Here is a 12,229-nt window from a genome sequence, read left to right as displayed (position 1 = left end):
TCTCCAGTCTTGTATTTTCTTACTTTAGTTTTTTACCTTGTTACGTTTTCATCTTATGACAATTGTACATTTACTGTAAATGGTCAATGTTATTGTTGTAGCTTGATAGTTTCTAGTTTAATTACTGTAATTAGGAAGCCCCTGAATGAACTACTTGGTGATCGCTGCTAGCGTCATGTAAAATATTGACATCATCAAATAAATGATACTCAACTGTAGTAACTACATAGTTATCAAAGCTTAAGCACATCAAAATTCTCAAAGTGCAAAGCACTCCCTTGGGTGGTGTATTTTTTAATTTCTGGAATTTTCACCAAAACGCTAATTGCATATTTCCTATTTTAAAGCATACAATGTTCACGTATTTCTACTGTATAATTAATGTGTACAGTGTACAGTATGGTGTACATGTCTGGTTGTCAAATCTGCCAATGGGAGCTGAAATGGCTCACCTCAATAAGCATTTTATATAAATAAATACATGGAGTAAACCAGCTGATGTAAAAAAAAATAGGATGCTATTTTAAATCGTGCTAATTTCAATACTACAAATGAAGGTGAAAGGCTGATTAGCCCATTACAATTTTAAATTTACGGTAAACTATGTGTATTAACTGTTAGAAACTTCCAACAGAAATCCTCTTAGAGATTCCTAGAATTGTCCGTATAAATATCTCAGCCGACGTCTATAGTCATTCATGATTCACAACAGCACCAATCTGGAATGGCTTACAGTCTTCTCTTATAAACTTATATATGATTCAATAGATTTATTCAAAATATTGTATATCGTACTGTACTTTCGATTTACTGTGTAACACTTCACATGAATATTGCGAAGTGATAAAGATCTCTGCTAACCTCATGACTCCAACACCTAATATATTATTTATCACACAATGGATCAGAGTTAGGGATTGCACAGGTACAACAAAATTTTTGCCCCAAAGCACCTTTACAGCTTGGATATATACAATATTCACCAATATTCCATTAACCAATGAATAACGTACGCGTATCTAATAAAGTCCTACTGATTGTAAATATTTCCCTGTGTAGAATACGAGTATTAATATTTACATTATGCATTTTCCTCTAGAACATATGTTAACGTAAAGTCATATCATTAATATGATATTGCAAAATGATATCCACCACCCTTAGCTCACTATCAAAAGCATGCACGCTAGTAGCGGTGCTTTTTATAAAGATATCATTGAACGGTTTATTATATTCGTGACCATTTACAGCGACTAGTCCCTGGCATTTATGTAACTATGCAAAGAGTATAACATTAATAATTTAATCAATCTCATTTACACCGCATGATATGCGAGTTTAACTAGTCTTCTACTATCGAAATATTCTAAAGTTACATACTCATATACAGTGCATACTACTCGTGCCAAGCCCCAAAACTCGCATATTTAGTCTGATTTAGCTATACAGTACTATTGAACGCGTTACTTAACCAGCAACTTTCAGTCCAGTTGACATGTACTGTACTTCCTAAGTAAATATCAGTGATAATTAATGCATGCAATTTCAGTTTACAATCAAAAGTGGATCTCATCAAATTACTAGTTTGTTGCTTAATCGCTAGCTCTATTGAAAGCTTTACTCTTCTATGAAAAGTAACGAAGCATCTTAAAAATATGCCTTTCTTTTGTAATGGTTATTTTCACCGATAGCTTCGGATGATTGACCGTGACTTAAGTGAAATTCCAGCATCTCTAAGCCAAGATCACGGTGAGACAGTACAAACGTTGGATCTCAGTCATAACATTTTGACGTAAGTTAATTATCCTTGCTTGCAAATAAAAATTTTTATTATCATTTTTAAACTCCTACTAATTCTGCGGAAATCATAATTCTATGTTTCATTTATGATACAGGAATGTTAGTAATCTTGGTCAATGGAAGTCCTTACGAGAATTAATTTTAGATGACAACATGCTAGACGAAACTGTGCAGTTTCCTACAATACCTACCGTGGAAACTTTATCTCTAAACAAGAATAAAATATCCTTAAAGTCATCATAATGCAATGGACTGCAAAATTGCGTGCCAGTATCTAGTATGAGTAATACATAGTTGATTTTAGGTATTGTATTTCGATTACTTTTGTCTAATAGAGAATATTCCATAGCGTAAAAAGAATCTGAAAGAATTTGCCCAAGTAGTGATAGTATCAGACCAAAATGCCTCGATTTTTAGATCAGCAGCGATTTTAATTTAACTACAGTAGCATGGTATGACAGTTGCTTTATGTACTCTACTGTATAATGAAGTCAATAATACTTCGTGTCATTAATTTATTTCGCTTTTGCTGTTAGAAAAGTAGTCAACTGACAATAGTGAACGTGTTTCTAGATAAGATTTAGAATCTCTAAATGATATACTTTTTTGCCTTAACTAATGATACATAGAAGATATTGACATGTTGTTGCAAACAATTTCGGAAAGTTTTCCTAATCTGAGTTTCCTGAGCCTACTTAACAATAAAGCATGTCCGGATGGTATGACAGGTGATGAGGAGGATGAGGACGATTATCAAAATTATAGGTATTATCACGATGTAGACATTCATCTATTGCTTATGCTCTAACTTTGTAATCACTTTCAACACTAAAATCTTTGTTAGCTTCAATTTTTATTTGTTTACTACTACTTGTTCATCTGGTATCCTAGGTATTTGATTATTCTTAGACTACAGAAGCTCCGTTTCCTAGATTCTAGGCCAATTACAGCACAAGAAAGACAACAAGCTTCGAAAATAGCCCCCTTTCTTACAAAGAAAAAGCCTATCATAACACAAGTACTCTCTCTTTAGCATGATTACTTATGGCGTACCTTGAGTATACTGCGTATCCATTCGCTTCATAATTTGTATAAATATCTTGTATTTTGTAACCTTTAATATTTAGAGTGATGCTAGTCCAGAAGATTTGGATTATACACCTTTGCCTCAAGCTGCTAAAGAAACTGATCATAGAGGTATTGTTTTTGTTTATATCATGTGTAGGTTATTTTGCCTTGAGTATGAAATTAATCTTATTACTTAATTATAATCATCAGGAACCTTTGGAACTTCTCGCTATGTTTATTTCGGGCGACATTCGGAAGGAAATCGATTTATTAGGAATGCGGACTTGTAAATTCGTGGTACTGTATTCTGAAAAGTAATTTCCAATTGAAATTTTATTAATTATGCAAATATTAACAGCTATAAAAATTTTCGATGAAATCATGTATATTTGAAACTGTAATGTTCAGTAACGTAATCCTTAAAATCTTTCAAATGCGCATGGTTTGTATTATCCTATATAATCCATTCTGTAATTAGCGTATCTATGTACTGTAAGTGAGTTAAATCAGAAAATACAGTGCTCTAAATTAGAGTCCTGTACTCTCGCGTGATAGGATAACATGGTAGATTTCATATAAGCAGAATTATACTAGCATTTTCGTGTATTTCATTATGTGAACATGACATGATAGACCTGCGTTTAGCTAATCAAACGTTTGATATAAATAGCTAGCCTGTATTTCATCAAGTTCTAGTGATTGATTGGTCATCTCAAGGACCGTATAGGAAATTTTGTTCTTGTAATAAAATTTATTTAGCTGAAATTAAATACACCGATAGGTATGTTGAATGCATTAGTATGCGTTACTACAACATAGGCTGATGGATTGATTGATTCAGGACTGTCTGTAGTTAGCAATGATGCGTTGTTACGTTTTCGAAACTCATCTATGGACTTCCATGCTGTAAATTTTATGCTTAACTGACTATGTTTCTATAGCCAAACAGAATAAGTTAAAGTTGTAATGAACTTATAATGTAGAAACTGTATCAGCATAACCAAGGAAAATCTCATTTCGTAACATACGTATACGAGTTGCGTTTGCTAAAAGTTCCAATTAGTAGGCATATTATGAATTGAGTTTGAACCATGCCTTAAACACCGTACTGCTGCGTAGTAGGCTATACTACTTGCAAGTTCGTCACTTGAAGTACTGTACAGTATTGTGATATTTGTGACACTTATTACTGTACTCTGAAGTAAATAGTGGCAACATTTTATTAATATTAATGAATGAATTAATTAATCCTAGCTCTTAAACGATTTACAGTTGCAGGCCGAAGTTACTGCGCAAATAATCGTCCAGTATATCGCACCTTTCAGTCAGCTGTTCAATTAAATGGGTAGTTTTTTACTCTAGACTTTAGCTAATTGATCAACCTGTTTATTTATGTGTCAGTATGTATTCGTTTGACGGTTATTATTAGCGACTTGTAAAGAGATCAATTTTGGATTTTGGGACAGGCTTTTTCCAATGCAATAATCAGCACTCGTATACCTCTGCACGTACTGTATACAGTATACTTTCATCAACTTATTGCACAGTATGTAGAATAGACGGATTAGTAGACTCTGCATGATACTGTACTAAGGATCACATTTTGCAATTTACAGCAGTGTTTCATCAGTGTACTGTATGGACTACAAGAGCTGGATCTTTTTCTTGTAGTCTATGGCTGTATGAAAGGTAGCCATAAAAGCTGCAATAATCCGTGGTCAAGATACTGTAATTTATAACCGGTCTGAATTGCTGTAATTACTCGTCTATGTACAATATTTTGTCCAAGCCTATATCAGATCCGCTCGTCTATGTACAATATTTTGTCCAAGCCTATATCAGATCCATTTACTAACAGAATACAAATTTAGCAACTGTAAAAATAACATCCCTACAGTCAATGCACAGTAATAGTTGACGCCTGAAGTATCGATTCGCTCGTGCTGTTCGATTACGTACGATCACTTCGTATTCGGTTGACACGACCATTGTAGTGATTGTACAATGAATGTGTTCGTCATAGCGTTTTTATTGATGATTTTCCCTTGTAAAAGAAAGAAAATTTTGCCTTATTGAACTCAGTACCATCGCTGCCAATTCAATATTGTCAATATGGTGTTATAATTAAATCGGGTTCTCCATTGGTTTGAATACCGTAGAGTTCCAGAGTACAGTATGTCGTCATCAGTAAACTGACAATGCCGTAGTTACAGTACTGTATGACTAGTTGTAGTGTACTTGGATATCGTCGACTCATTGATCGCTACTTAGGCGATTGACGTTGCGATTGACGTTGCGATTGACCATAATCACTTTCAACCCAATAGGTTGACACGATGACCTGTACCGTACGGAACAGCCGGAACTGTACAGTACAGTACGTCACTGTCCGCTGTTCACTACCGTACAGTACAGTACGTACAGTACTGTACGATACTTTTTAGTGAACTCGTTCAATCTGTATTCATTACTGTAACACTACTGTACTATATACAGTACAGTACTGTACCGTGTAGGTTGATTCAATTCAAACCGTCCAGCTCAGTGTATTGTAGTCTACAAGCATTTCATTGAAAAGGAGTCAATGAACGGATACTGACTGTACCTGCAAGTGACGTCCAAAATCCTACTGCTTGATATCAAAATATTGAAAATACAATAACAGTGGTGACGTTCTTCATTTCGTACGGACTTTTTGTTAAGGCGAGATGTCTTTGACGAAAGGAGGTTGGCAGCGCTCGAAAATAGCAAAGGCTATTCCACCCGACCGAATTTCACAGCTATATCCTAATGTTGATGAATCTTTATCTCCTTTACCACGAGCATGGAGTCCGCGTGAAAGATGCCAGTTCATTATTTTGTCGCAAGACAATCTTCGTGTTCAATATAGAGGTTAGCAAAATAGCTTGTTATCTGTACCAAGTTACAGTGTACTATATCTTATATTTGTATGCAAAACATTTCGTGTACCGTACACCAATGCTATAAGGTATTCTAAGTGTTGTACTGGTAATCGACGCCTCTGCTCGACACCGACATACGTATAAATGATACAGTACTGGATCGGTTGTCTGTGATGCATTCGTATAGAGATCGGTGCTGCGACATTTTAATTCCATCGGGTAAACATAGAAGACTACCCTGCAAATGGATATTACCATTTTGATCATCGAGATCAAATCCATTCAACTGTAAGATACGCCATCCATGTTTCCAATAGGTGACACATAAAATAAAAAAAGTATCACTGAACATGCAGTCATGATACACAACCATTGACACTGACTCCTCGATCCGACGTAAATGTCCTTAAAATACAGGCTTCTACACCTACCGTATACTGTAATAAAAAAGATCGATCTAGGCTACTAAAATATCGAATCAAGTCAATTGGACATCGTTATAAATATCACTGTACAATTTAATAAATACTACTTACTTTATACTATAAACGGCTTGTAGAGAAAAATGCATAAAGTAAAACGGAGACTACATTCAAAATATTTTTTATTACTTATTTTGCAAATTTGACTGACGAATCCTTTTAATCCGTATCAAAATTCGTTCTTACATTCGATTGATTGATGCGCTAGTGCTACTGTTACAACAGTGCTGTACAGTACAATACTGTAATAAATATGTTCCCTGCATGAGCACAATTGCAAACTACTTGAGTGCTGCTTCAGACGTCGAGTATTTTATTCTTTATGACTTTGTATGCTACAGTACGGATAAGCAGTTCCATACTGTACACTGTACAGCAGGAACGAAAGGGTCTTCTGATAATGTCCTATTACTTCTGTAAGATACGTTCACCGCAGCAGTATCAAGCTTTTCAATGACTAACAATAATAATTCACGCTTAAAATGCTGATCTACAAACTTTTAGGATGGTATCAAGACTACTTCTTCACGATAGAATTATTTTAATTACCCCTACAGCATGTCAAGAGTCAATACTGAGTAGCTTTCTGTAACTCTTCGCAATAGAAAAGCATTTTACCAAACTTGAAGATAGAATGCAAACACGAACTGCAAGTCAAGATGCAGTACTCGATAGCTTTTCGACAATAGTTTACGGTACATAGTGTCTTCTCGACGGTAGAAATACTTGTATCAAAATAGAAGACGTCAAGATTGAATTCTTTACTTTAGAAAAAGGAAATGTATACAGTACATGGTACTAGCAAGTTTAGAATCGGTCCTGATCGGCTTTTCTGCAACACTGTAGTTCATACGGTGGAAGTGCGTTCTAATAAATTCTATATGCGCGTATACGCTTAGAAGGACTTTATTCTAGGGATCGATATGTACAGTATACGTCCGCATATGTAGTAGAAAATATTCCTACGTAACAATTACTTGTGTAAACTTTTAGTTCTTGTACTGTATAGTTGACTTAGCTTGCTGACTACTGTACGCGTAATATCATCTTACTGTCAGTAATGAACAGTACTTCCATACAGTATAATCAAATGCAAGAGTACTGATTGAGCGCTGTCGTCAGCATGGCATTTTCTACTGTATGATCCTATAAATCGACGTAAAATGAGGATGAAATTAAATTTTCAAGTCTACTCGACTTTGGGAGATAACACATAATATACGCGTACAGTATATATGTTATACATTTACATATAACTGATGTGGAGTAGTGTACGCGTTTGTCCGGTAGTCAGTTCCAACAACTGAAAGAACAATTCGTACATTCCATCCACGATAGCATGCTGAATTCTTTCCGTCAATGCTCAATTTTCATTTACTGCTGATCGCATACTGATTGCTGTACTTCTAGATATCATCAAGTGGAACAATGTAAAACTCATAGTATTTATCATGGAGTAATCGAAACTGTCAATGAAATCGTTGAACTATTTGCGGAGGACGGAGGAGTCCTTTAATTAACAAGGGATAATATAAATTACTCCAGGCACTATAGTACTATAATAATACTGAAAAAATATTAATTACAGTATACTAACGAAGAAATGCTAAATAGAAATGAGTACATCTCCTTATGACGTTACTCTATAATGAGATTATACTGTAGCTAGATGCATAAGCATAACGATAAATTTTCAATACAATATTTTTAAAATACAAATATTATAGATAAATACTTTTTCCATGCTACAATTGCCTTTCGTCATAATTGTACAATAGATAACATAAAAGATTATGATTAAAATATCAAAGTATCTGATTGCGATACCACTATACATCCCCTATACTCTAAGTAGCTATAATACTTAATACGATTATATATTAGATAATTAATAATAGCAAAAAATTTCGATAAATTATCGTTCATTACAGATAAAGGTAATGTATTTTTCTAAAACTTTGAAAATTTTGACTTTAACATCTAGGTAATAACACTAATAAACCTCATAAAGATGCTGCTTCGGTAAGGGCAACTTATCCAATTTCTCCAGCTTGTGGTATTTATTATTATGAAGTTAAAATAGTCAGCAAAGGCAAGGATGGGTAAGTTAACACTAAATTAATACGATACACTGTATACTCTGTAAAATCTTGGATCAAATACACCTTAAAAGACTGTATATCCTACAGTTACTCGTAATGAATATAATACTACCTTCGATTAACTAGATAAAAAAGATAATTATACTGCCCTATCCTTCAATCTTAAAATCTCAATGTATGCGATAGTACTTTCTCAATATAGGCTTATCTGTAGTATCGCTTAAATGAGAGATTAATCAATTGATATGTGAAATTAGTTTTAATCACATATAGCGCTAAGCGTACCACGATAATAAACTTATTGATGGATTAGTTACTTTAGACTTAATTAAGTTTTAAGATAGGCAAACTTGAATTGCTTACAAGAATCTGAAAAGTAATCTTATTTACATAGACATTTATGTAGTGTTGCAATTCAAAGTGAATTACGTTAAATCATAGGACTGCATCTGTTAAATGAACTGGCCAAATGTGACTGCTAATTTATTATAATTATTAGAAGTGTCTACTGTATGACTGTATCTCTCTACTTGAAGTTAAATATGATATTTTTGGGATTTCTGCAGATATATAGGCATTGGTTTATCAGTTCATAATTCAAATCTTAACCGATTACCAGGTAATGATCGCTACTCTATACTTGTCATTGCAGGTAATTGTACAAGTTTTATTTTTTATCGCATTTAATGCTCACTTTTTAATATAGGATGGGAAAAGCATACATTTGGATATCATGGTGATGATGGCCACTCATTCAATTCTCAAAGTCAAGGCGATCCTTATGGACCGACTTTTACTACAGGCGATGTCATCGGCTGTGGTATTAATTTTATTCATAATACCTGCTTCTACACTAAGAATGGACGTAATTTAGGTATGATAAATTTTTGTACTACATTAAGAGTTTATCTCTTTTTAATCACACGTTCCTAGAAATCTTGTTAACAGCAAATTACTAAAAAACACTGTCAACCTGTCATGATCTAAATTGATATCATCGAAGCAAGACGCACATAATTGTAGATTGTAGATTTTATTTACTTTTTTAACCTCTCTTCCTAAAGTAATTACTATAGTACGTAAATAGCAAATTTTTTATATCATGTTTGTGTTACTAGTTAAAATTTAAATCATGAATTTTTCTTACGATGTGTTATAAGTTAAAATCTAAATCACAAAATTTTTTTAATATTTTGTATACAGGGACTGTCTTCTCGGATTTACCCGTAAGTTTTAATTCGCTATGATGTACTGTATATTATTTAATTTTGTAGTAAATTCTAATATCTTCCTATTTCATAATATTCTAGCATGACCTGTATCCAACTGTTGGAATGCAAACTAATGGTGAAATTGTAGATACAAATTTCGGCCAAGAGCCTTTTCTCTACAACATAGAAGATGAGATACAAGTACTTCTAATCACGACTTTTGATTTTACCATATCAAGTGTTAAATGATTTTATGTTAGAAGTAACACTATTTATTTATTATGCTTAATAATTTAAGGAAACACGAATGAAAGTATCCCAAAGTGTTCTTAGTACGCCAATAACTAGTGAAGGCAACTCCGTGCAAGCTATGCTACACAAGTATAATGCTATACCTGAAAGATCATAGCATAGAAAAGCATAATATATATATTATGTCTAATTAAGATATATATTACATTTAGAGTGATTATTGACTACCTTGTGCACCACGGATACAGTGCAACTTGTGAAACATTTGCCACTATAACTGGACAGTCTTATAAAGAGGAAACTGCCTCTATAGAAAATAGACAAAGTATAAAGACCATTTGTATAGAATATTCTTTTCACTGATACGAAATGTGATAAATGTTCCATTAGTGATTACTAACGATACTTTATAACAATTACTGATATTAATGAATTAATAAAACCTTTCTTTTTCCTAAATACATCAGAAATTCAAGCTCTGATTATGGATGGCAAAATTAGTGAAGCAATTTGTTTAACGGAAAAAAATTATCCGACCATTTTATCTAATAAACCATGGTTACATATTCGACTTTTAGTGCGCCAGTTTATTGAAGCGATTAATGGTTCCGATACCGTATCCTGTTCATCTGCAAATAGTACTTCTGCTAATAGCATTAATACAAATAATAATACCCTAGCTTCATCTTCTAACAATGACATTTCACAAGGTTAATTATCTACCAGCTTGTTCAATTTTACAAGAATGAATTTTTATAGCTAACTTTCCTTTCTTAAACAGATATTAAATGTGAAAACAGTTCATCTCAAAATGGTTTTAATTCGAGTATTAACGACGATTCCGTAATGGAAATAGACGATGAAAAAACATGTGAAATAAACGGCAAGGATGCGAACGATCATATGAATGGTATTACGCCTGGCTGTAATCAACAAGGCAAGTATCTATTCTACGTTCTACGATATAACAGTATATGATCAATGCATTGTTGAGTAGCCGCAACCAACACTTTCTTTTCAATTTTTTAGATGATGACGATGAAAGCAGCTCAACCAACTTTCTTAAACAATTATTGTCATTTGGTAAAAATTTAAATGCAATGTACGACAAACTTAAAAAGGAAGGACCTACAGATGATGAAATTGACGGGTCGATACTTAAGGTAATTTATGGACTAATTTTCTTTTCCATAATGGGAATACCATTTACTGTACATATATAAATTGAACCGTCACATTTTACTGAATTTTAATATTTAGGATGCTTTCTCTCTTCTGGCTTATAAAGATCCTTGGTCTAGTCCGTTCGCACACTTATTAAATCATAAAGAACGGGAGCCAATATATTATGCTCTCAATAGTGCTATCTTAGGTGTGCATTATAGATCAATAGTTCTCCAACTGTTGTAGCAAATAATCTTACAAGTAGTGCAATATATTTCGTAACTCAAACGTTCTTTAGTAATGCTGGACATTTATTAACGAGTGCTGTATATGACGTTTTTAACACATAATCTTACTTTCTTTTTAATAGAGGCACAAAACATGTCGAAAGTACCTGCATTAGAAGTAATTGTGAGTCATGCGAAAGGGTGTCTAAAAAAAATGGCCAAAGCTGGTATAGGATCGTGTGCGTTTGCTAGTATAGATAAGATATTAGAATGTTGAAATTACTATGCTTGGATGAAATGATTACATTATCTTTTAACAATGACATTTGCATGTACTGTACAGTACAAAATTACCCTTCAATATTTGTATCTATTGGTTGCAATATATATTTTCTCGTTTGCGTGCTCTTGATGTCGGCCTACTGTTAATAAACAATCAATTAAATTGCATGAAGATTGTTTTGGAGTTATGCTACTTTGCGCTTGTATTTGATATGATGCACGTATTTATTGTTTCAATTCAGCATTATTCCATTTCTCTCTCGATGTAGATACACTATAGGTATACAGGTATGATCACATCTGAGTAGAGTATAACAGTTGTATTGTGATATTATAAAATACCCTTAAACATACCGTCATATACACGTATATGTATTCTTACCAAAATTTCACTCAGAAATAGCAGTTTTAATTTACAAATGAAAAATCATTTTAGTGATAAAGTAGTGATAATGACGAATGGCATAAAAACACATCCAGAACTACATTGCCGTCGAATTTGCATATACGATATACGCATATATACCAATTTCTACTCAAGCAAAGATAAACTTTTACAATCCAACATGTAACTAGACTACCTAAAGGGCAGATATAAAAGTATACATTCATAATAAAAGTGATTAAATTAGCCCAACATAACATATACGATTATTTTCAAAGCAAATTTGTTGCAGATACCCCATTATGTACAATCTTAAAATCATTCTGAATAATAATTATGAGATTCACAAGGCT

At 33.2% G+C, this 12,229-nt stretch overlaps 2 protein-coding genes across 2 annotated transcripts; both read left to right on the top strand.

Moving 5' to 3' along the window:
* Positions 1–864: 864 nt before the first annotated feature.
* On the top strand, positions 865–3,158 carry TRIADDRAFT_55579 (uncharacterized protein; the record flags this gene model as incomplete). The annotated part of the gene is made up of 5 exons (XM_002111954.1): positions 865–925; positions 2,430–2,565; positions 2,692–2,818; positions 2,928–2,997; positions 3,079–3,158. 5 exons carry the CDS (start codon positions 865–867, stop codon positions 3,156–3,158), a joined length of 474 nt encoding a protein of 157 aa, XP_002111990.1.
* Positions 3,159–5,576: 2,418 nt separating this feature from the next.
* TRIADDRAFT_24556 (uncharacterized protein) lies at positions 5,577–10,533 on the top strand (the record flags this gene model as incomplete). Its single annotated transcript, XM_002111953.1, has 8 exons — positions 5,577–5,760; positions 8,238–8,355; positions 8,922–8,974; positions 9,062–9,258; positions 9,666–9,767; positions 9,865–9,947; positions 10,031–10,143; positions 10,286–10,533. The coding sequence occupies 8 exons, from the start codon at positions 5,577–5,579 to the stop codon at positions 10,531–10,533; spliced, it is 1,098 nt and encodes a 365-aa protein (XP_002111989.1).
* Positions 10,534–12,229: the final 1,696 nt, after the last annotated feature.

Source organism: Trichoplax adhaerens, genomic scaffold (genome assembly GCF_000150275.1).
Source record: "Trichoplax adhaerens TRIADscaffold_4 genomic scaffold, whole genome shotgun sequence".
NCBI classification, from domain to species: domain Eukaryota; kingdom Metazoa; phylum Placozoa; class Uniplacotomia; order Trichoplacea; family Trichoplacidae; genus Trichoplax; species Trichoplax adhaerens.
This window is presented reverse-complemented; position numbering and strand designations above follow the sequence as displayed.